Source organism: Danio aesculapii, chromosome 24, assembly GCF_903798145.1.
Source record: "Danio aesculapii chromosome 24, fDanAes4.1, whole genome shotgun sequence".
In the NCBI taxonomy this organism is placed as follows: Eukaryota; Metazoa; Chordata; class Actinopteri; order Cypriniformes; family Danionidae; genus Danio; species Danio aesculapii.
In genome coordinates, this window is record NC_079458.1 from 11,799,207 (window position 1) to 11,826,035 (window position 26,829).

At 37.9% G+C, this 26,829-nt stretch overlaps 1 protein-coding gene across 1 annotated transcript in view; it reads left to right on the top strand.

The window, feature by feature from the left end:
* The window catches only part of LOC130218891 (phospholipid phosphatase-related protein type 4), a 37,485-nt gene extending 13,312 nt beyond the window's left edge, over positions 1-24,173 (top strand). Inside the window, exons 3-7 of the mRNA XM_056451195.1 lie at positions 7,827-7,956; positions 8,747-8,942; positions 14,996-15,053; positions 18,843-19,016; positions 20,179-24,173. Coding sequence (XP_056307170.1) covers positions 7,827-7,956; positions 8,747-8,942; positions 14,996-15,053; positions 18,843-19,016; positions 20,179-21,600 — 1,980 coding nt within the window. The 3' untranslated portion in view covers positions 21,601-24,173. The remainder of the gene's footprint in view (positions 1-7,826; positions 7,957-8,746; positions 8,943-14,995; positions 15,054-18,842; positions 19,017-20,178) is intronic.
* Positions 24,174-26,829: the final 2,656 nt, after the last annotated feature.

Below are 26,829 nucleotides of genomic sequence, written 5' to 3' on the forward strand. Positions count from 1 at the left end.
AGAGAAAGTTGCAATCTTAAAAGTTTACATTATGCATTTTATTTAGTGATTTTTGTTTGTTTTATGTGTACCTGTAATCATTCGTTTTTGAAAAGTGTTTATATTTATTTAAAATTTCTACATTTTTAATCAAACATTTGTACAATCAAAAAAATATTGCTTAAAATGGCTAAAAATATTGACCCTAAATGGTTAAAAAAAATTAAAAATTGCTTTTATTCTAGCCAAAATAATGAGACTTTCTCCAGAAGAAAAAAATATTACAGGAAATGCTGTGAAAAATTCCTTGCTCTGTTAAACATATAGGAAATATTTTGGGGAAAAAATAAATCACAGGAGGGAGAATAATTTTGACTTTAACTGTATATATATATATATATATATATATATATATATATATATATATATATATATATATATATATATATATATATATATATATATATATATATATATATATTAATTGGTTGAATGTACAGACAAGGGGAGGAATAAAATCTCAGAAATTCCAGACATTTCATTTTGCATGATATTGCCATCAATTTCAAAACATATACTCAGGAGATATGTGGCGTTTGATCTGTTACTTTTCTGTATTGCTCCAGGAATAGGTTCATATATTTATGAAATAATAAAATGTTTAATGCGATGCCACATTACATTATATTTCATTTTGAGCATTATAGACTCTAGATCATGGGTCACCAATCACGGTCCTGGAGAGCCGGCGTCCCTGCAGGGTTTAGCTCCAACTTGCCTCAACACAGCTGCTTGATTGTTTCAAGAATACCTAGTAAGACCTTGATTAGCTTGTTCAGGTGTGTTTGATTAGGGTTGGAGCTAAAATCTGCAGGACACCGGGCCTCCAGGAACAAGTTTGGTGACCCCTGCTCTAGATGATGGATAATAAAGCCTAAAGTGTCTTCTTTTCAACGATACATGAACTGTGTATGAAGACCAAATTATTCATGTACTGCAAATGTAACTGTAAATGTTTTAGTTTGGGAAGGTCATTTCTGAGAAAATGCCTCTGACGTTGAGGGAAAGGAGGACACCAATATTGGCTCGGAAAACTTTTTACACAAATCTTATTTTGCATGCTATCTTCATCAAATTTGAAATATAATCTCATGAAACACTTGGCTCTTAATGGATATTTTTCCAGGTCATTACATTAATGTTTTCCCGTGTTTCTATTCACCTTATTCTCTGCGTACGAGTGGGCGCAGCCATTTGAATCATTTTGGCTCGAAACTTCCGGTCTCATTCACTTCCATTCATTTTTAAATGTTAAAAACAGCTCGTTTTGCTGCTTGGTGTTGCAAACTGATATTTTCTTATTATATTATTATACTTTGTCTGTATTGTAATGCAAACACTTGTTTGTAGAGTAAGTAGTTTGACCGTTTTTTGCCGTTTATTATTCCTAGTCATTTCTCCCATAGGCAACTGAATCGGAAGTTCTAAAACAATCGCAAAAACACGGGCACTTCCGCATTAAAGAATAAGGTCAATATGGAAAAATAAAAATTTAACACAATATCATTTTATTTCTCATTACTTCATAATGTATAACTTTTTATATTTTTGGGCATAGTAAAACCCAAAGTGTTTTCTTTCCAATGATGCCTAATTTATATTTATAGATCACTTTTACTATTTAAAGTTAGGTAGGTGTAAATGCCCGAAAGTGAGTGCTGGCTTGCGATATATATTGTTATCAGGATATGAGATGACTTGTATTGTAATATGAGATTTTTCTCATATCGCCCAGTCCTGCTGCACACCTAAAAGAAAAAGCATTATAGGGGCACTTTAAAAAAGACCCACTCCATCCTTTCTTTAGCCCATTTTCAATCTGTTTACCTGCACAGGCCAGATTTAGCATCAGGCAGGAAGTGACTGCGGGGTTGGAGACATCCTGTGGTTCCTCCAGGTGTCATGACACAGTATCATCTTCTGAGAGCTTGAGCTGGTCAGATGGGACGGGGTGGTGGGATCTGCGGGTTTCCTGGGATCTGATTCAGGTCACGGTATGGCTCATGGTTTTGCCAATGTTTAGACTGTATCCTTCACCACTTCGCCAAGAGGTCGGAGCACAGAGCACAGCTGAAATCACTCCCATGATCCCACTGGGATTTAAACTCCTCACCTGGAGACATACGCAATGTAGAGGAGAAGATTGGCTGTCTGTGTACAGTGTATAAATAGCTGTTATAAAAGTCTTATATAACTAGACATTTAACTTAAGGCACGCTGAGTGCAAACGGCTTAATTACAATCATGTGTTCAAGTAAAAACATAAATACACACATACAAAGAAGGCTAAATTATACTGCACACAAAAAAACTGCTCACTCAAACTACATGAATTGAAACACAATTCTTGAGATTTTTTGGCACAACTTAATTGTTTTATATTCAATCCACATAAATTTGTTAATTTAATTGTTTATTGTTGGGACAGCATAAATGAATTGTGCAGAAGCCTGAATTTTTTACAGTTTGGGAACATGTTTTAATATACTGTACATCTGCTCAAATGTTTAGAACAGTACAGGATGCATTTTTAAGTCTCTTTTGCTCACCAAGCCTGCATTTGTTTGATCCAGAGTGCAGCAAAACCATAAAATCTTTAAATGTTTATTATTTACAGTTCTTTTCTATTTGACTATACACACATCTGCCACATTATTAGGTACACCTGTCCAACCGCTTGTTAACACAAATTTCTACTCAGCCGATCACATGGCAGCAACTCAATGCATTTAAACATGTAGACATGGTCAAGACGATCTGCTGCAGTTCAAACCGAGCATCAGAATGGGGAAGAAAGGTGATTTAAGTGACTTTGAACGTAGCATGGTTGTTGGTGCTAGACGGGTATTTCGAGTATTTCAGAAACTGCTGATCTACTGGAATTTTCACGCACAACCATCTCTAGGGTTTACAGAGAATGGTGCGAAAAAGAGAAAATATCCAGTGAGCGGCAGTTCTGTGGGCGCAAATGCCTTGTTGATGCCAGAGGTGAGAGGAGAATGGCCAAACTGGTTCGAGCTGATAGAAACGCAACAGTAACTCAAATAACCACTCGTTTCAACAGAGGTATGCAGAAGAGCATCTCTGAATGCACAACACGTCCAACCTTGAGGCGGATGGGCAACAGCAGCAGAAGACCACACCAGGTGCCACTCCTGTCAGCTAAGAACGGGAAACTGAGGTTTATTGCTGACTATGTCCATCCCTTTATGTACCCATCTTCCGATGGTTATTTCCAGCAGGATAATACACCATGTCATGAAGCGCGAATCATCTCAGACTGGGTTCTTGAACATGACAATGAGTTTACTGTACTCAAATGGCCTTCACAGTCACCAGATCTCAGTCCAATAGGCACCTTTGGGATGTGGTGGAACGGGAGATTCGCATCATGGATGTGCAGGCAACAAATCTGCAGCAACTGCGTGATGCTATCATGTCAATATGAACCAAAATCTCTGAGAAATATTTCCAGTACCTTGATAAATCTATGCCACGAAGGATTAGCCCGGTACTAGTAAGGTGTACCTAATAAAGTGACCGGTGAGTGTATTTTAAAATGCTATTTGTATATTTATACAATTGATTCCTGTGATTTCAAAGCTAAAGTTTTAATACAGTATCATTACTGCAGTCACATGATCATTTGGAAATCATTCTAATTTGCTGCTTTGCTGCATTCTAAAATGATACAACAATAATAATTATTATTATACAATAAATGTACAAAATATTATAGTTTAATTACTAATTAATTACTAAATTAGTATAATTATTATAAATACAATATTAGTAATTAAATAATTACTGATATATAATTACTACATTGTATAATTACTAAACAAATATTATAATTTTATAATATATGTATACAATATAGGGCGTCACGGTGGCGCAGTGGGTAGCACAATCGCCTCACAGCAAGAAGGCTGGGTCAGTTGGCATTTCTGTGTGGAGTTTGCATGTTCTCCTTGTGTTCGCATGGGTTTCCCCCGGGTGCTCCGGTTTCCCCCACAGTCCAAAGAGGTGAATTGAATAAGCTAAATTGCCTGTAGTGTGTGTGTGTGTGTGTGTGAATGAGTGTTTCTCAGTGTTGGGTTGCGGCTGGAAGGGCATCTGCTGCGTAAAACATATGCTGGATAAGTTGGCGGTTCATTCCGCTGTGGCGACCCCTGATTAATAAAGGGACTACGCCGAAAAGAAAATGATTGAATGAATGTATACAATATAAGTATAAAATATTTGTTATGTGATGGATGTTGGACAACGGACTAGGCGTTGTGCAGTATTTATTAACAAGAATAGTCAGGCAGGCAAAGGTCAATCACAGGAGCAACAAGTGCATACAGAGAATCCAAAGAATGGTCAGTAAATAGGTGAATGGTCAGGACAGGAGGCAAAAAATAGGAACAGGTAAAACAAGGCAAGAGGTCAAACAAGGGTAGGCTAGACAAAGGAAACGCGTCGTAATGTTCACTAACAGTATAACAAGACTCAGCAACTGGTGTGTGACTGTGCTGCTTTTAAAGTCCATGTAATCAGTTCATAACGATCCTCTGAGTGTGTGAGTGTGTGTGTGTGCGTGTGCGTGTGTGCGTGCGTGCGTGCGTGTGTGTGTGTGTCTAACAGGGACAGGTGTGAAACAGGAACAGTTGTGAGTGTGTGGTGCATGACAGGATTTGTAGTTTTTTGGTGGCATATTTGTAGTCTCCAGCGATCTGTATGGACTAGATCGCTGGTGATTGTGACAATATAATTTGGATATAATTAAATAAATATTAGTATTAATTTTTAAAAAACATATTCATTGTTTAAGAGCACTTCCATGTTATTTTTATTATTATTATTATATCTATATGTTTGTAATAATTATAAATAATAAAATTGTATTAATAAAAAAGCTGTTTGCCACAACAATAGCATATACAGAAACAAAATAGCGGAAAAAAACATTCTGCTGAAAATGAATTGCCTGTACTAATTAATAAATCAATAACCAATAACTAATTTCTAGTATCACTAAGATAACACAAAAATTTGATTATAATTTTACATCTGTTTGATTTTCATTTTAGATTTCTAAGATTTAATATAAAAAATAATAATTCTATAATAATTAATTATAATAATATAATAATTATATATAGATATATATTGATGTGGCTACTGAGATTGCACGAGTAAATGAACGTGACCACACGCAATGTTGCAGTGTTATGCGGTACTACACAAAATGGTCTAACAAAAGAAAGACATTACCAGCAGGGGGCAGTTCTGTAACATAGTGAACATACTGAACTGATATAGGAGCGCACACATGAAGAAGCGCAAAGGAAATTAAATAGGCTAATCATGATTGTCTCATCAATAATATTGTGAGTTTTTTTTAATGATGGTTTGTTCACTGAAAACTAAATTTTTTTTTAAATGTAAAAGTTGTGGATCAAATAATGACGATCTAAAAACGTGTGTATATATATATATATATATATATATATATATATATATATATATATATATATATATATATATATATATATATATATATATATATATATATATATATATATATATATATAATATATACAGACTATTTATTAATACTAGTAATTTGTTGTGTACATTTGTCATAACTAGAAAGGCTTTTGTGAAGTGTAATTTACTCATTTAATTTTCAAGTTTAGTTATTTCCATACATTGAGTCAACTAAAACAAAGTAAACTAGGTAAAAGAAATTACAATTGAAATATTTTATAAAATTTTCTTTTAAGCAATGATTTTATTTTCATGGTTTTCTAGACCAGTATTTCCCAACCCTGTTCCTGGAGGCACACCAAGTACATATCTTGGATGTCTCCCTTATCTAAACCATTCATTTCAGGTTTTGGAGTCTCTTCTGATGTTCTGATGAGCTGATTCAGGTGTGTTTGATTAGGGAAAGGTTGATAATGTGTCATGTTTCTTAGGAACAGGGTTAGGAAACACTTTTCTAGACTATGGTATCCATCACAAGAACACAATCAAGCTTTTTACACCCTCCTTTGACCACTGAAATTCACAGTCCTTGAAGTTAGTGTGTATGTGTGAGTGTGTGGTTTTGAGAAGATGGGGAGGTGAAGTGAAGCGACTGCGATGGACAGATCTGGAGCAGATTAAGGATGGATGTGTCTTTGATGCACAGTGACAGGCCTGCTTAAGATGGGCATTAATACAGAAGTGTGCAATGATCAAAACGGCCGCTCTCTGAACCCAAGTGAGAGCTCACTGCATTAGAGCTCATCAAAAGTCTGCATTTACACTACCGGTTAACGGTGTGGGATGAGTACAAGAAGCCTATTCTGCTCACCAAGGACACGTTTATTTGAATTAAAGTACAGTAAAAACTGTAAAATTGTAAAATATTATTCAAATTTAAAAGGACTTTTTTATTGAATGTAGTTTAAAATTGTATTTGTTCATGTGATTCAAAGCTGATTTTTTACAGTCTTTAGTTTCACATGATCCTTCAGAAATCAATATGATATGATCATTTGCTATTCTATTATCATCAATTATTATTGGTAATTGGTCATCAATAATTATTCTATATTTATATATTTTGAAAAGAAAAAGATCCTGCTTTATAGGTTTGTGGAAACTGTGATAATTTTTTTTCTTTTTAGGATTATTTGATGAAAAAAAGTTAAACGTAACAGCATTTACTATATTCTTTAATTATTATATAAAGGTAAAGACAAAATTATTAGCCCTCCTGTGAATTTTTTTTAAATCTCTAACAGAGAAAAATTGTAGTATTTTATATTATATTTACCTTTTGCTAAAAGTCTTCTTTTTAGTTTTTTATTTGTTTTATTTCGGCTAGAACAAAAGCAGTTTTAATTAAAAAAAAAAAAAACATTTTAAGGTAAAAATTATTAGCCCCTTTAAGCTATATATTTATTTCAATAGTCTACAGAACAAACCATATATATATACAGATGTGACCACTGAGAAAGCACAAGGGAATGAACGTGACCACATGCAATGTTGCAGTGTTATGTGGTACTACACAAAATGGTCTAAAACCAGACATGACCAGTAGAGGGCAGTTGTGTAACATTGTGATCATACAGAACTGATAAAGGAGCGCACACACAGGGAAGCGCAAAAAAAATTACATAGGCTAATTATGATTGCCTCGTTAATAGTATCATGTTTTCAATCAATATTATTTTTATGATGGTTTTCATGATGGTTTGTTCACTGAAACAAATTTTTCAAAATACTGTGGATCAACTTAAAATCATGATCTATATATATATATCTTGACCTTAACCATTTAAATAAAAATATACGTTTTTTTTTTTTATTTTAAATGTTTAAAGTCAATGTTATTAGACCTGGCAGCCCGGTGGCTCAGTGGTTAGCACTGTCACCTCACAGCAAGAAGGTCGCTGGTTTAAATCCTGGCTGGGCCAGTTGGCATTTTTGGGTGGAGTTCTGCATGTTCTTCCCATGTTGGCGTTGGTTTCCTCCAAAGACATCTGTTACAGGTGAATTGAACAAATTAAACAAAATTGTCCATAAACTACATTCAATAGACATAAATGCTGGCGTAGTTAATTAAATAGATTTATTCTAAAAGCAATGGATGCACAAATGTGCCCACTAATGCACAAATAAAAAAGGCCATTAGGATTGTTCTGTAGCTTCACTTCTGTGTTTGGTGTCATGGTAAGAAGAGTGCAATCTGAGAAGAGCACATCTGATCCAGTCCTGCATCTGAACTGCTGTGTTTGTGTCCACAGATCATGATCGGTGAGGGGATTCTGTTCTGCTGTCTGTCTCGAGCTCAGTGTGGAGGAGGAGCTGAAGCCGACATCAACGCCGCAGGCTGCAACTTTAACTCTTTCGTCCGCCGTGGTGTCAGGTTTGTGGGTAGGTCACATTTCCAAGAGATCTCTTTTCTTCAATCCTGATTAGTATTAATTCTGTTTCAGACTATGAAATGTGCAAAATTGTGTAGCAAACATTCTATAATGTGTCAAATATGCAAATTCTGTCAGCATTTGGTGCGGCACGGTGGCTTAGTGGTTAGAACTGTCGCTTTACACCAAGAAGGTCGCTGGTTCGAGCCCCGGCTGGGCCAGTTGGCATTTCTGTGTGGAGTTTGCATGTTCTCCCCATGTTCGTGTGGGTTTCCACCAGGTGCTCCAGTTTCACACAGTCCAAAGACATGCGCTAGGTGAATTGGGTAAACAAAATTGGCCGCAGTGTATGAGTGTGTGTGTGAATGTGAGAGTGTATGAGTGTTTTTCAGTACTGGGTTGTGGCTGGAAGGGCATCCGCTGCATAAAATATATGCTGGGATAGTTGGCAGTTCATTCCGCTGTTGTGACCCCTGATAATTAAGGTACTAAGCCAAAGGAAAATGAATAGTACGTTGAACAAACCATTTTTACATTATTTATTTATTTTGTTCCAGCTAAACTAAAATAAATAAGACTATCCAGATTAAATTATACAATAGGAAATACTGTGGTAATTATCCTTGCTCTGTTAAACATGACTTGGAAATTTGAAATTGACAAAGACTGTCAATTTCACAGGAGGGCTAAACATTTTCTCTTCAACTGTATAAAGAATACAGAGCTCATCAACATTAACATACTTCTCAGTATTTACCAGTTATTGGTGTATCACATTTAAATCCTTCTTTTTTTTTCAGGCGTTCATGTCTTTGGTCTATGCGTTACGGCTTTGATTACGGACATCATCCAGTTGTCGACAGGCTACCCTGCGCCATATTTCCTGACCGTCTGCAAACCAAACTACACTCACCTGAACACGTCCTGCGAGGAGAGTTTCTTCATCCTGGAGGACATCTGTTCTGGGCCTGATGCTGCGCTCATCAATGCCAGCAGGTACAGATCTGACTCTACCCAACACAGACCTACTTCTAAAACAAGGATACAGACAAATGGTTAAAAAAAATCTGTAACATTTTACGTGAAGGGGGGTTTATAAGACTTTATGACATTAAATATGACATTGTATGCGATGTCATTATGACAATTTGACATTTCCAAATGCATCATAATGTATCTTTGTCTTTGTCATGACAACTTGACATTACCAAGACAACATAACTTAATAAGTTACCATAAATCAGTCAGAAATGTGATTATAATGAGGCCATTATAATATGAGATTTTTTTACGCATGCTTATAACAACTGTCATTACAAGTCAATAGTGGGCTAGTCAGTTTAAATGCAAAGATGTTATTGTTTGAAATGTCTTTGTCATTAACAAGACAACTTAACATCATCAAGACAACATAATTTAAAGGGCACCTATGGTAAAAAAATCTACTTTTCAAGCTGTTTGGACAGACATATGTGCATGTATGGTGTATAGACTGTCATATTGGGGTGATATAAGCACACCCAGTGCTTTTTTTTTTTCAATTTAACAACATAAAAAACGGTGGACCAATTGGAGCTGTTTTCAAATCGACCGCAACTTTACGTAGGAGAGCGGTGCCCCCGCCCACCAATATTGATTGACAGGCGCGTCATCATATCCTCAGTTTGTTGATTCACGTCCGCCATTTTCAGTGTGAGTCGAAGCAATATCACTAAAGGAACACCCTTGCTCTATTTTTAGATGCAGGGCTTATTGGGAGCAACACAAGAGCAATATTCTCCACATTATCGCTCTAATCTGAATTATTGGTTGTATCTTTAGGTAGGTTTACAAACATGTGTACTTCTCATTGAGTCTACCTTATACTTCAGTCGTTTGCATTTCTCGCGATCCCAGAAGCTCCCTGTGATCTTAACTAGCATGCGTTTTAGAATTCTAAACATAGGTTTCTATCAGGATACAGTCAAGTCGACGGCTTGGCGCCGCGGACCTCTGCAGAAACCTATGTTTAGAATTCAAAAATGCATGGCGCGACAATTCGGGACACTTCATGTTTTTGGTGCGCCACAGAGAGTGTCTGGTAAGCCGTGTCGCGGCTTCGAGCGGCACATCCGGTGCCTCAGTCAAAGTTAATTCAGTGTGCGTGGTTATTAGTTTCTGTGTACAAGCTCGGCACTTGAAACTAGCACACAGCTGGCTGTAAAACTGAACAAAGACACAAATGATTTTGTACTCTCTGCTTGGTCTGTGTCAGAGTCGTACATGTACGACTGAATGGTGATCCTCTCACTCCTTCTCCTCTGAGTCTTCCTGTCAGACTCTGTCACAAACGCAGAGCGGGTGAGCTCATGGCCCCGCCCCTTGTTACGTTGGCGGGAACCCGAAACTAATTTACATGTGAAGCAACACACCCATAAATCAGCGAACTGTGGACACGCCCCCAACATGACACTTTTTAACACATTATAATAAAAAAATCTGAATTGTGTTTTGAACTGAACCTAAACTGGCACACTCAGAAGAACCATAATATTAATATTAAATCATAAAAAAAGAGGTAAACTATGTTCCCTTTAAGTTAACATAAATCAGTCATAAATGTGATTGTAATGAGGCCATTATAATATATATGAATGACAGTTTTTACGCATGCTAATGACAACTGTCATTAAGTATCATTAGCTGGCTGGTCAGTTTAAGTGAAGTTTCACAAACTAATTTCGAGAGGAGCTCGTGATATGATTGATCGCGGCTGCACTCTCATCTGTAATCAATAGTAAGCCAATCAGATTATTCTAAACTCACTATAAATAGCCTAGACTAGCATTACTCCCTTATCTTTGTTTTTTGAAGAATCCCCCATCCACCCCATCTCCCCCTTTTCCTCCTTTACCAGGGGGAGCTCTCCAGAACTACATGCTCTTTGACCAGGCAGGAGCCCTGGGCTCAATTATCTTTGAGCTCAGGGTTCTGTCCCGGGACAACATGCCAAACATGCTATTATTATCAAGCAATATCTAAGTGTGAACTTTTGAAATGCAAAGATGCTATTGTTTGAGATGTCTTTGTCATGACAACTTGACATTACCAAGACAACATAACTTAATAAGTTGCCATAAATCAGTCATAAATGTGATTGTAATGAGGCCATTATAATATATATGAATGAGATTTTTTACGCATGCTAATGACAACTGTCATTAAGTGTCATTAGCAGGCTAGTGAGTTTAAATTCAAAGATGTTATTATTTAAGATGTCCTTGTCATACCAACTTGAGATATAACAGAATCATTACTTTTTTGACCTTAACTACAGTTGTACAAATATTGTTTGTCATTAAAATGTCATTAAATATTAATGACGCTGTTATAAAACTATTTGACAGAGTATTGACACTTTTAGTGAGAAATTTTAATAGCTAGTTTATTTTGCTCCACTGAAAAAAAAGTGAATAGAAAAATATTCATGACACAATTATTGTTATGATCACCAGCAATCTAGCAGTTGCAGATCGCTGGAGAACAATAATTCTGCCACTGAAAAGAACTACAGATCCCGTCATGCACTTCTCACACACACAACTGGTTGCACTGCACTTCTCTCCCTGATTGCACACACACAGCTGAAAGCTCATCATAGACTGATTGCCTGGACTATTTAAACCTCTCAGTTTTACACACTCTGCTGAGTCTTGTTTCTGTTTAGAGCATCGTGTAAGCGTTATTGTCACCATCTCACTTCCGGCTATTCTCCTTAATAACTAGCAGAGGGCGTCATCACGAAAATTAGACACTCACTGAACTCCAAGTCCCATAATCCCATTCTTGGGCTGATTACTCAACAGCTGATAGTAATCCCCACTCGCACATATATACAGACTCCCAACATCAGTTCTGTGCGAAGTCTTGCCTGCAGAACATTCTGAGCGTTTATCATTCACCCGGACTACTTTTCTGTTACTAACCTGCTTGTACCTTCGACTGTGAGTGTTTTTTTACCTGCCCCAAACCTAACCTCTTTCATCGTATAAGATTCTAAGCTGCCTGCCCTGACCATTGCCTGAAGACTTTTATGATATCTCTCTGTTTTGCCTTGACCATTGCTTTATCTGACCACGCTTGCTTTACTGCCACATTTGCTGTCTCAATCAGTTACCCTCATTATACTGCTGTTTGTTTACTGTGTGACGTTAATACAAGCTTGCAAATGGACCCACAACCCTCTGAGTCTACTTTACAGTTTTCTTTGTCTTGCCTTCCTTTGTCTTTGACCTTTGCTTTGTTTAATGTTGTTTTGCTGCCTGACCTGACCATTTGCCTGCTTTTGACTACGCTTTTGTATTTCCTGTTTGCCCCTGTTTGACCGTTGCCTGCCTGACCCTTCTTTCTCAAATAAATCTGCATTTGAAAAAATGTTAAGCCTTAACAGTAACAATATTCAGCAAAGTGTGTGAGAAACTGAGAGATATAAATAGTCCAGGCAATCAGTCTACGTTGAGCTTCCAGTTGTGTGGATGCAATAAGAGAGAGAACTGGAACTGGTGTGTGTGTGTGAGATGCATGATGGGATCTGTAGTTCTTTTCAGTGGCAGCTGCTAGGTCGCTGGTGATCATAACAATTATAATGGTCTCGTTACAATCACATGTATGACAGATTCATGAAGTTATGTTGTCATGACAAAAACAAAGACAGGTTATTATGCATTTGAAAATACCAAATTGTCAGGAAGACATCTCATATGATGTTGTCTTTGCATTTAAAATGACATAACTGAGCTAATGACATGTAACCGTTATCCTTGTATTGCCTTCCCTTGTTTTTGACCTTTGCTTTGTTTTACTGTCTATGTTGTTTTGCTTCCTGACCTGACCATTTGCCTGCTTTTGACTATGCTCTTGGATTTCCTGTTTGCTCCTGTTTGACCGTTGCCTGCCTGAGCATTCTCTCTCAAATAAAGCTGCATTTGGAACGACCCCTGTTTGCATGTTCATGACAGATTCATAAAGTTATGTTGTCTCCGTAATGTCAAGTGGCCATGTCAAAAAGAAAGACAGGTTATTATGCATTTGAAAATGTCAAATTGTCATAAAGCCATCTCATACAATATTGTCTTTGCATTTAAAATGACATAACTGAGCTATTGGCACAGACAGTTTTCATAAGCATGCATACTATATCATTCATGTTAATGACATGTATTGTGCCATGATTATAACTACGCTATACCTATAAAGATGCCATGACAGTTTTATGAACAACCCTTCAACTAAAGTGTTACTAAAAATATATATAAACGCTACTCAAGTGTGAATTTCTGAAATTCCAGGATTTATACAACCTAAACATACATGAGAGCTGATACAGCTCAGAAGAACAGCGGCTGTAGATTAAAGGAACAGCTTTTGATGTCCTTTTTAATAAGGTTGGTTTTGAAGGGAATGGATGCGGCTGTGAACTATCACTGCACTAGTGTAGATCCACTAAATAATGAAATGCTGTAGTGGCTTGTGAATTTCTGAGTATACAGTATACTGACACAAATACAAAGATATGGTTTAGCCCATTTATGACTCGAGCTCGCTGTTGACGGTTCAGACTTCTTCTCTTTCAATATACTGAGCTGTAGATCAGCAAGTATAATCCAATGCTTCAGGCTCTGAAAGTCTAAGTATCATGGAAGCTCACAGAGTCTATTCCCTGGACTCTTATATTTACTGTATGTCAGAGATACATACTGTAGGGTGTCATAAAAGAGCTATTTGTGGTGATATCCTGCTTATGACGCAGATGTGTAAGCTTATTTTATTAGCATGCAGACACATTTTTAGGTTCACCAGGGGAGTCTCTGAAAGAGCCAATAGCTACAGGCATAAACAGCGTCTCTCTGTAACATTCAGATTAGTAATTACTAATCACACAGACAGAAGAACGTGTTGTCTGCTGATAGTCGGACTGACTGTCATTATAAAATCAAGGTTACGATGAATATCTGTATATCTTTATAAAGATTCATAACACTTAAAAGGACACAACGTCTTGAAAATAAACTCATTTTACAACTCCCCCTAGAGTTGCAAGTTTTGTTTTCAGTCAGTTTCTGGGTCTGGCAGGAGCACTTTTAGGTTAGCTTAGCATAGATCATTGAATCGGATTAGACCATTAGCATCTCGCTCAAAAAGACTTTCCAAAGGGTTTCGATAATTTTATTAAAGCAGTTCTTTATTTGAAGCAGGCCTAAGGTACTGCTGACATGAAATTGTACCAGATTTTGTTAAAATCCCAAACAATCCACATACATATAAACCAAAACAATGTTTTTTTTTTTCAGAAATTACGCTACGTGTAATAACAACGGAATGACACAATAGAAAGTACTGAAATGTATTTAATACTTTGTATAAAAGTTTTTTTTTTTTGGTAATGACAGTTTCAAGACACATCTTGTATGGGGAATGGAGTCGCATGCATTGCTCAGAGTCTTCAAATCTTGAATGTTCTGTGGGTCACAATTCTTATCTTTAGTTGTTAATTTCGATTGGATTCAAGTCAGCTGATTGGCTGGGCCATTCTAGTAGCTTTATTTTCTTTTCTGAATCAAATTGAGAGTTTCTTTGGCTGTGTTTGGGGTCACCGTCTTGCTACATTATCAGTTGGTAATGTAGGTGTTGAGACTGAAGCAGATATTAATTTACACTCAAGCGGGGCAGGACTGCTGAATAACTCCTTCGAGATTTCAGCTGCTGTCTGGGCATACCATGCCTCTATTTCTTCATGTGTTCAACATGTTTTCCCTGTGTCATCTTATTTTATTACACATTGCCTGATTTCTCAACTAATTAGTTTTGATTTCTTTGCATGTATAGATTTCTTTGGTTGTTACAAAAATCTGGTGAAAATTTCAAGTCAACAACACCTTTAGAAATATGTTTTCTGAGAAAAATGGTGACAATTCAATACTTTTTTTTGCTTACCCGCTGTGTAAAAGAGACATTGGCATGGATGTGCAATGTGTAGGAATGTTTCAAATGCCTGCTTTCATTTATTTCAGAAAATCCTTCCCATCACAGCATGCCACGCTGGCATCCTTTGCTGCCGTGTATGTTTCGGTAAGTAAAACTCATTGAGAAGAATGCAGGCGCCTTCAGTTCACTGTGCTGTTAGAGACTAACATAAAAAAAATATGGAGCTGCACTGCTGTCACCTTCTGTGTGAATAGCTGACCCTGATGTGTGGATAAAAGGACAACAGCTCTCAACTGTAATTTGTGCCAAAACATCCACATGCCTTCATGCACTTTAGTGGAGCTTGTCAAAGCAGCAAAATGGAGTGTTGACCCCTTTGAGCTGTGTTTTTATGCGTTTGTCCATTCAAGGGTGTGAATATTACTATACGTATTTTTAGATGGGCAACAAAATGTGACTATATCTAGCCATTAAAACACATTTGGTCTCTTATGGGGAGCTCACACCGCATGTGGCTTGTACAAATAAATCACGCGATTTCGCGTAAATAGGCGCATGCACTATTTGAGCCTTCCTAAAGCACATAAAACTACTCCCTCAATAAAATCCATGTTAGCCATTAGCAACAAAACTAGTCATCGGGCTGACAGATGCCCAGCCCATGACGCGAATCTGCATCTACATCTGCAACTAAAGATAAGTGAAGTAAATTTCATGTGCGAATGAAGCGAATTTGACTTGCAAATGAAGCGAGTAAACTTAAAATGTTCACGCGTCTATTTACGTGCAAACAGCGAATGTAAAATCACTTCCTGATTAACTGGCATCAAATATCCACAGTAAAAATGGAATTTACTGCAGTAGGAGAAGCTGCGTGAATCTTTTTTTCATTTAATAAATGACTTGCACCTCAGAAGGCAATCCTGACATGCTGTGAACGTGCACTGACATTTGAAGGTGTGAGACGTGGAGCACAGAGGCTCTTGATTCTGGAGTTAATTATTAATATAATAACACTAATACTGAGATGGTTAAAGAATTTTAGAATTTCAGATGTTTTACAATGTGCTCAGCCTGCTGGTTTGTCTATTGACGCTTTTTAATGCGCATTATGGAATTTGTTTGGTAAAAGTGTTTCTATTGCAGTTTATACGCATCTTTTCTTATCGAATAAAAGATTCATCCTACTCAGTTATGCGCATATGTTTTTCATGTGCATTTTCAAAAATGTATGTGCATCTTGGTGTTTCCATCAAGCGTTTTTTTTTATGCGCATATCAAAAATGCGCATAAAAATAGGTGGATGGAAACGCAGCTACTGGCTTTCATCCGCGTCTAGTGTGAATGCACCATTAATATAAATAAATTGATGGCTGCAGTTCAAATAATGACCACTGGTGGCGCAAATAATTTGAAGGCCCTGTCTACATGAACATTATCATTTTCAAAACCTTAGCTTTTTTTACACAGATTGGCTGTTTTTCACGCAAAGGCAGTATCAGGTCACTAAAACCGAAACTTTTTGAAAACTCCTGTCAGGTTGAAGATTTTCAAAAACAACTGAGATTTTGACATGTCCACAATATTATTTCCTTTGTGTGATGACAACTGTGTGCCGTGATCGCCATTGTTTACATACATGCGTCTGTGCAATGGCCAATGTAAAATGCTTTTTTTAAGGATTCGGATTGGCCAACATGACTTTATGGTTTGGAGTATATTAACACCTCTTGCATTTGGCATGCTCTTGACAGTACTCAATAGGGCGTTTTTGCAATTTTATGTAAACGAAGATTTTTAAATCTGCATGTGTGGACGATATATTTTTTAAATGAAGGAGGAAAGGAAATCTCTATTTACACAAATAACCGTGTACTTGTGGATGTGGCCTTAGTGTAGACCTTTAATCGATTAAAAAAAAGTTGAAACAAAATCTGATCAACGTAACCTAATTTGCTCATTACTATGTATGTATTGCTATGTGAAGTTATTCATTAGTTTGGTTTAATTTAAACTTTAGTGTCCGTTCTGCTTGGCACAGAAAGGAAATTTGTCTTTAACACTGGATTGAAGAAAACAACTGCATACATACAACCATACAGCAATCACACAATAGAAACACTTGTCAAGATAACAACTTAAGTTAAAAACCCTAATTAGCCCCACACATGTTACTACAGATCATTCTTGACAACCACCCCATTCACTTTAAACGGTGATCCGATTTAAGACAACTGTAATTGGGATAAATGAATTTTTCAACCCAGGCTCATTCTGAAAACGTAGTCCCGAGGACGTTTCTGGAGACCGCGAAATACGTCCCGGGAGGTCCGTATTTTTGCAGTTTTTGGTTTTTGCGAATCCGCAAGAGTCTCAGGTCCACCGACGCACAGGACGAGCTAACCGGACAAACTGGTTGCGGCGGGAAAGCCCTCTACACGAAGTTAAGCGGTCAGCCGGCGAGCGCTAAAAGGAACGGCGTCATACCGCCCCGCAGCATTCGCTTAAAAAATGAAATGCAGCCATAAGTACCTCCGGCTACGTAATTCGCGGTCTCCAGAAACGTCCTCGGGACTACGTTTTCGGAATGAGCCTGGGTTGGACTTTTTATAAGCATTTCTTCGGGCTTTAGGAATTCTAAACCTGTGTCCTGATGCCAACACTTCAAAAGCTGAGTGAAGGGGATGTGTATTATTCCCGGGAAAGAAATCACTTTCCCGAACTCTCGCATTCAATCTACCCAGTTGGTGGAATGAACTCCCTAACTACATCAGAACAGCAGAGTCACTTGCTGTCTTCAAGAAACGACTAAAAACTCAACTATTTAGTCTCCACTTTCCTTCCTAATCTGTAACTGCCTCTCTGGCTATACCACTAACTGTACTCTCTCTCAAAAAAAAAAAAAAAAAAAAAAAAAAAAAAAAACAATTCTAATGCTTTGCTTCTTAGACTTTACACACCTGAAACTTGTCTATAGCACTTGTTCACTGCTGCTCTTATAGTTGTGTAAATTGCTTCCTTGTCCTCATTTGTAGGTCGCTTTGGATAAAAGCATCTGCTAAATGACTAAATGACTAAAACTGTTTTTTTTTTCCCATAAAGGAGTGAAATAGAATCTGCAGCAAATGTTGTTTATGACCAGTTATCTTATTTGCCTGATTGATAATTAGCGATAATTTCGTCTCCTTTTTAGGTGTTGTGTTACCAAACCATGAAACTCTATTAATGATCTATATGCCATGTTTAAAGTCTGTGTACTAACATAAAAATTTCTCAACTTGTTTGTGTAGACTGAGGCGCTGACTTACCTTCTTATAAACAGCCTCTACAGTACATTATTATCAAATTTCAGTTTATTGTCAATAATTGTGCCTAATCGCTTAAAAATTAAGACCTGCTCTACTATTTTTCCATTTTTGATGACTGTTTCCAAATGTTTAGAAGTTTTAAAAATTGTAGTGAACTATATAGCTCATTTCAGAAGCTCAAGGTCATTTGATTAATTACATTAACCTGAAAAACCATCTGTTAGTTGTAATAAACTAATATATGTGGTTTGGCTTTAAGCACTTATGAATTTCCCTGATAAAAGCAAACACAGTTTAAATGACCTTACACGTTGTCTTAAGTACAGTCAGTCTTATTATCTTGAATCAGTAGATGCTGACTCATGTCCCTGGGAACTATACCTATCATCTCACAACAGAGAAAACACGCAAATGATTACAATGCGAAGTGAAATGGTTTGGAGATAATGTGATCTATGATCCACTCAAATCAGCTGATTCATGTTCCTTGTAGTTAATGTTTTGTTTTGTTTTTTCTTACGTGTTTGAAAATTATTAGATTAATCAAAGTGTATATGAAGATTTGCTGGAGACTACCTGATTCTGATTCAGTTTGGAAAGCTCACATCATCTTTTTCTTCTGCAGATGTACTTCAACAGCACGCTGACGGACTCATCTAAACTCCTGAAGCCTCTCCTGGTCTTCTCCTTCATTATCTGTGCCATCATATGTGGACTAACCCGCATCATTCAGCACAAGAACCATGCCATTGATGTTTACCTGGGCTTCCTGCTTGGAGGAGGCATTGCTGTTTACCTGGTAAGAAGAATATAAGACTTTTATCATGTTTTTAGTGGCATTTTAGAGCATTTTCAGCAGATTAAGGGTCTTTGTAGTGCACATTGCTTATATGTCTATAATATGAACACAGTGATTTAGCCAACTAGTACTTGTTTCTGGAATGAATCATTGTTAATTCTTGAACAATATTCCCATCAAATATTTACAAGGTGAGCTCTGTTGCTAAGTCTAAAATAAGAAGCAATCCAAATTTTTTTCATGCTTCCAACTTTAGCCCTAAGTCTAACCCTAGAATTGGACTAATTGACTAAGGCTGCATTTAGAATGATAATGCCCTTTGTCCAGATTAGCATTTCTTCTGCATTTCAGACTATAAAGCCTTAAACAGATGATACGTTACCATTCATGATCACTGGACATGCATATTTCGTCTGCACTTGGCGTCTACCAGTTGTGTTATGGTAATTTGAAAGGGGTTTGACAAATAAGAGAACAATACACAATAGTGGAGAAGACCAGTCAGTGATTGTAGATAGCCATACCTCCGACTTCAAATGTTTGCATTTTGGTTCTTCTGTACATTAACTGAACACCAGCATTTCCAAGCTAAAACAGGGTTTTTAGCATTTTCAAAACTCTCAATTTTCGTGAGTCGAATATACTGGAGCAGTGTGGACACCAAATGGAACCGTAACAAAATGTATGCACTTTAAAATGAAAATGCACCAGTGTAAATGGCACCTAATCCCCAATTATTATTGTATAACTTTCCCTCAAAATAGAGTCAATAAATTATCTTTCTCCTACCTAAATATAATTGAGATGTCATCGCCAATGGCCTAGTGGTCAGTGAGTCAACATATAGGGCAACTGTGCTACGGGAGTTCTAGTCCCAGTTTGCAGACCTTTCCCAAACCCATTCCCCCTTTCTCTCTCCAACTTCACTTCATGTCAATATATCTTATATAAATCTTTTTAAAAAGTTATTTGAGACAGTACCACCCCTCCACATGCAAAACAGAGGGGTAGGAAAAAGATGAGATGTAAGGAGTAAAACTGGGATTTGGCGTAGGATGTTCCAAGCCTCAAAGCAATGTTGATCCAGGAACATGCCCCACTTATTAGGTAAACATAAAAAAATTTGAGAAATATCAATCAATATTGTGTTTTGTCTGTCCAGGGTTTGTTTGCAGTAGGAAACTTCCAACCAAGCAAGCAAAAACAGACAAGTCAGCTTCACGTCCGTGATCCTCAACGAGCCATGGCTGACCTGTGCCAGCAAGGTCACCACCTCCCTGCCAAGAGCTGCAGCAGCCCCGACGGCCTCTCGTCTTCATGCTCTGAAGGAATCCTGCACCGCAACACTCAACACCCTCAGGCAGGATCCCGTAGTGGAAATGTGGAGGTCATCTCTACCCGCAGTCCTCCACACAAGGAGAACATGGTGACTTTTAACACCTTGCCTAGAGTACATACGCCTGCAATGGATGAGTCTGCTTTCCGAAACGCCACTATCCACACCTCCTCTGTGGACTCCAGTAGGTCCAAGCAGCTACTAATGCAATGGAAGAGTAAGAATGAGAACCATAAACATTCACTGCACGCCATGGAAGGTGGACAAGCACAGTCCCCTCCACACAGCATGGACGTCCGCTGCAATTCTGAACCTTCGGCAGTGGGTATCAATGGTGAAAATCAGGGCCCTGGAACCCCATACTTAAAAATGGCCACCGGAAGTACAACTCTACCAAGCAACCCAAGCGGGATTGCTGGCGGTGCTCGGATACCCATGCAGCCTCGGCCTGGCTCTTCACAGTTGGTCCACATCCCAGAGGAGACGCAGGACAACATTGGTGGTTTGCCAAATTGCAGTAACTCCCGTGACAAATGGATGAAGAGCATGGAGAGGACTGCAGAGAAGGGTGGTGAGGTACCAGTGGTTAGGACTAACTCTAACGGCCAGCCACGCATCATGCAAGTGATTGCGATGTCTAAGCAGCAAGGTCTATTGCAGGGAAGCTCACCCAGTTCTGAAAGCAGCAGCCACACCAGCTCCACCGCACCGCTACAGCGCTACAAGAGTCTAACTGAGGATTCTGGAGGTCAAGGCAGCACTGGAGCAATTATTCGGGTGGAAGCTCATCCAGAAAATGGCCGACCCTTGGTGCATGCGCACTCCACAGATGGAAGTGGCTCCTGGACGTGGAAGTCCCAAAGCAGCTTTAGACAGTCATTTGAGCTTAACGACTTGAATCGAGATTCGGAGAGCTCAGAATCTGCAAGGGACTTGAACAGTTCTACGGACAGAAAGAGCTCTAAAGACAGAAAGAGGAACGGCTTGAGTGCACCTAAAGCTGTGGCTGTGCCAACGGTCCCGACTGTTCCTATTGTATCCACAGCAGGTGGTAACCACCATCCCAACCAGACCATCTCTACCATCCGTGTCACTCCAATGGAAATGACTGAATCTGGTCCAGGAAGCCGTGATTCAAGTTTGCGCAGGAAAACCAGGATCCTCATCCCTGAACGAGGAAACAGCCCAGATAACACCAGGAATATTTTTTACAAGGGAACATCAACCACTCCGGTTTTCAAAGAGTAGTGGAACATTATCTCACCAAAAACAAACAAATGAAGAAACTAGAAGACATTGTGTTTTCACATAGACACATTTGCTGTTTTACACGTCTTCAATGACGTCACTTGTTATGCATGAGGTGATTCACTGACTTTTTAAATATATGTAAGACAGCAAGAAAAGCACAAAATCCAGGTTTTGGTCCTAATTCTGTTTACTATTGTGATAATGACATTGACAGCTTATCACATGGAAATGGTCTTACCTTTGTGACACTGTGAAGCTGGAACTGTGACTGTGCCAAGTTTGAACTGCAACACTGTTTAAAGTATTCAACATCTCAGATATACATATTCATATCACGCACTCATTCATACACTGGTAACTATGCTAGCTGAAACTCTTATTTTTATATTATGTAAATAACTTTCAACCTTGGTGCTGCCCAATTCTGAGAACATTATGTAAAAAAGAAGTTAAGAAAAAAAACATATCTTGAACATATCCAGTTTGTGCAGTGCACTCCTCTGAAAACTGTGTCATTCGAACTTTCTAATGACCGTAAGTGCTTAGAACATTTCCTGTAGCAAACAATAGTCATAAAATGACATGCACTTCACATTTAGTACATGCAATACAAATACTTTACATACTGTATGTGTCTGTAATTATTTGTACGTATAAGTAGACACACGAAAGAGTCTGTCATGTAAACAATGATATTTTATATATCCAAATGTCAAAAAAGAAGGAAAAAAAACACTTTACACATGTACAAATACCAAGGAATGCTAATCTTTCAACATAGGCTTTTTCTGAAAACGTAGCCCTATATACATTTCTGCAGATTGCGAATTATATAACCAGAAGTACGTATGGCTGCATTTCGTTTTTAAATCAAACGCTACAGGGCGTTATGACCCCGTTCCTTTCCGTGCTTATCAGCTGACCACTTATCTCCATATGGACAGCTTTCCCGCTGTTACCAGTTTGCCCAGTAGCTCACCATTTACGTCTGCGGACTTGAGACACGACGAGGGCTTTTCTATTTCTGCATTGCTTTTTGCATTGTCAATTGGGTTTAGGGAAGTGGGTGGGCGGGTCAATCGGTGCTTTTGAAAAAACTATTGGTTGGGTTTTGGGAAGAAGGAGGGTGGGTCAGTCGATTGGTCAGTCAGTAATTCAGTCAGTCATTCAGTCAGTCGACAGCGGACAGCAGTAGATTTACGCTAGAACAGCAGGCGCGAATGGCAAAAAAAAATACTTCCTGGGATGTATTTGGTGCTCTCGAGAAATGTATATAACAGTAAGTGTTAGGTTTAGGGAAGGAGAAAGGTGGGTCAGTCGATCGGTCAATCAGTCAGTAAGTCAGCCAGTCGACAGTGGCCTCTGGTGGACAGTAGGCGCGAATGGCGCTCACAAGAGAAATCTGAGATCTGAAAAAGCGTAAACAGCGGCCTCTGGTGGATTCGCGAAAACAAAAACTGCAAAAAACTGCTCCTGTGACGTATTTGGCGCTCTCCAGAAATGTATATAGTGGTACGTTTTCAGAATGAGCCTGAGTTGTAATCTTCCATCATGACTACTATTGTAAGGAAAATAGTGCAGCTAATCTTCCACTCTTCTGTATCATAGCATATACTAAGTTTACTTTTTTCCAACAGATAATTTCAATTGTATTTCATAGATATTTTGAGATTAACTAGATTAGTAGCAAAACTACACTCCACATTATTTTTCTGTGGTTATTCCACTGTGAGCTTCAGCTTTTTAGGCCAAACTGTCATATAGTAAATGTTTTATAAATTTGTGTAACCCACAAAAAAATTTTTAAAAAATAAAAGAAAAAGGCTTTACTGTTCAAAAATAGATTTGCAATGAGCAAGAAGTAGCTCATCAAATCTGGTGTCATCTTAGCGGTTAAACACGACAGCAGATTCCATGTTAATGAACTTTTTATAACCTGTAAATTACTGTGCCAAAGCGTATTTTAAAGAAAGATTCTGTTTTGGAACATTTCTATAGAACTCTGTATTCTTATACACCACAGACTCTCTCAGCACAGCTGTAGCCAATGCATGGTAGTTTGATATATCACATTTATTTTCGGTTTCCTTTTTTTGTAAATGATTCAATTGTGTAGCGGCTGCAAGTTTGATTATTTATACTGAATATAAACTACCTGTTGACAATCTTTATAGATGAAGTTCTTTTCAATCACACCAGGATACACTGTATGTTATCTCTAACATGTCAAGAGATTGTTTGGATACCCGTTAATGTGCGCTCATCATTTTAGAAATGCATCAAGCATGCTGGTAGCAGTGTGTGTTTTCTGAGGAACGTTCTGTAGCACTTTTGTGTAACTGTCATCGACAGATTCGGTTTGAATAGGAATGAATTTACAGTGATGTTATGTGTTGTTGCAGCGACCTGACACTGAGAAATAAGGTCAAACTCTGTTCATGTACGTCACCTCTGAGAATTATAGTTTGTTTCGAACATTAAATAGTTCTGTTTTACTCTAGTAACAGGGTAGATGAAGAAAAAAACTGTGCTGTATCAGTGTTTGAATAAACATTTGCCATTTAAAACTCTTCAGTCTCTTCAGTCATGAACATTTTAATAGTACTTTTCACAAATGTGCCAATTAACTATGATTTTACAAAAGAAGATAACTTTTGAATGGTTTTGAAAATGATACCATTATCGCCTATGTGTAGACTAAAGAAATTCATTCATTTATTTTCCTTCAGCTTAGTCCCTTTATTAATCAGGGGTCACCACAGCGGAATATACTAACTTATCCAGCATATGTTTTACACAGCGGATGCCTTTCCAGCCACAACCCAGTGCTGGGAAACACCCATACACTCTTGCATTCACACACATTACGGCCAATTTAGCTTATTTAATTCACAGTCTTTGGACTGTGGGGAAAAAAAACAGGGCATCCGGAGAAACCCACGCTTACACGGGGAAAACATGCCAATTTCACACAGAAACACCAACTAATGTAAAATGTAATGTGTATTTATTTAGCGCATTTATCATGTATGGCCATACACCCAAAGCTCTTTACAATCATGAGGGGGGGTCTCTCCACACCACAACCAGGGTGCAACATCCACTTGGATGATGCGACGGCAGCCACAGGACAAGGGCGCCAGCACCATGATCATAATGGCTGATTGAGGGACTTTAGCCAGGACACCGGGGTTACACCCCTACTCTTTTATGAAAAGTGCCATGGGATTTTAAACGTCTCATCCAAAAGATGGGTCTCATCCGAAAGATGGACGCACTGACCCAGCCGGGGCTCAAACCAGCAACCTTCCTACTGTGAGGTGACAGTGCTAACCACTGAGCCACAATGTCACCCTAACTAAAGAAATATGTATGTCATATGTATGCTTATTATATATTTATTTATGAAAGACATCACCATCTACTGCCCCGGCATGCAAAATAAAGTGTTTTAGTAGTTTTCCTGGATATCAAGATATTTATTCCCCCCTTTACTAATAAAAAAATTCAAATAAAATAAATGTTGATCATTCTAAATGTATTATATTTTGAAGGATTAAAGACAAACAGGTAAAAAAAAAACTGTCTTCTGTAAACTGTCAAAAAATTGTATGATAGTTGCCCTTTTTGTATGAATTGTATTGTTTTGATGCTTGAACACCAATTTCATATTTAACCCAAACACAGCAATACTGTTTTTCGAATTAAATAAATACTGTTTTTAGTGTACTATATAGTATGGAAGTCTACAATTTCGGACGCAGCCATGAAAGACAGACAGCCAGACAGATAACTGGATGGATGGATGGATGGATGGATAGATGGATGGATGGATGGATGGATGGATGGATGGATTGATGGATGGATGGATGGATGGATGGATGGATGGATGGATGGATGGATGGATGGATGGATGGATGGATGGATGGATGGATGGATGGAATGAAATGATGCAGGGAAAATGTATTGAACACATGAAGAAAGGGAGGTGTAGAAAGGTATGGAAAGCCCAGACAGCAGCTAAAATCTCTCTGTAGTTCTTCAGAAACCCTCTGCCCTTCGCATTTGTTAATGAATATTAACTGCTTCAGTCCAACATCTACATTAGCAGGAAGATGAAGATGAAGCAAGGGTGGACATTTCAGCAAGACAATGATCCAAAACACAGCCAAAGAAACTCAAATGCTTTCATAGAAAGAAAATCAAGCTGTAAAATGGCCCAGCCAATCACCTGACTTGAATCCAATAGAAAAATACAAAATAAAGATCAGATTTGATAGACAAGACCCATAGAACCATCAAGATTTTTTTATTTTTTTTTTATTTTTATGTTGTATTGTTTGTGTTTTTACCAAAATCTGGTTCAATTCCATCTCAACAGCTCCTTTAGAAATATTATTCCCAGGAAAAAACATGACATACTGATGTGACGTACATGATGTACAATACTTTTTTTCCCAGCTGTATTATATTCAATTAAAAAAGATTATGCCAATACATTATGAGGGCCTATGACATACATGAAGACTACTGAAATGGGAAAACTAGAGAACTATTTGCCCCATATTCATGCATCACTGGAGTTATTAATATGAATCATTTTGATATGAGTATGATTTTCCTGTAAGCAGAAAACAGTCAACAGCCAAACATCTACACGGCAGACTGTGATTTCAACAAAATCTGACTGTTTTCAAATGCAAAACCAGGGCATAACCAGTTTAAATAAATTGTTGCCTTTGGTCTTTTGTCCACCCTTGAAAATAAACTCTGTCGGAAAATTGGCATGGTCAGATAACTGCCATCCCTTCCCCTGTTCATCCTATATCTCTTGCATTAAGCAAACCGAAGCTGGCATACGGCGCTTTATCCATTGCTGTGCATTTAATGAGGATGTTTTAATTTCACACCAGATCAAGAACGTGCGCCGCCACACAAACACACACAAAGCTCCCTTCATGATGCGGAAACGCTGGTCTAGTTGAGACTGCCATGTGTAATTATTCCCGTACAGTAAAAAAGTAGGTCAGTGAATTGACCTAAATTGAATGCGAGCGCTGCCAGATACAACGCATCTCTTCTGAGCACATGAAGCAAACTGAAGGATAATGAAACTATATTAAATTAACTATGGCATCTAGATCACACAGAAAGTCCGAACATTAGTAGTCAAGTATACGCTGAATATTAGAGATAAGAAATAAGAAATAAGTTGCTCGCTGCAGT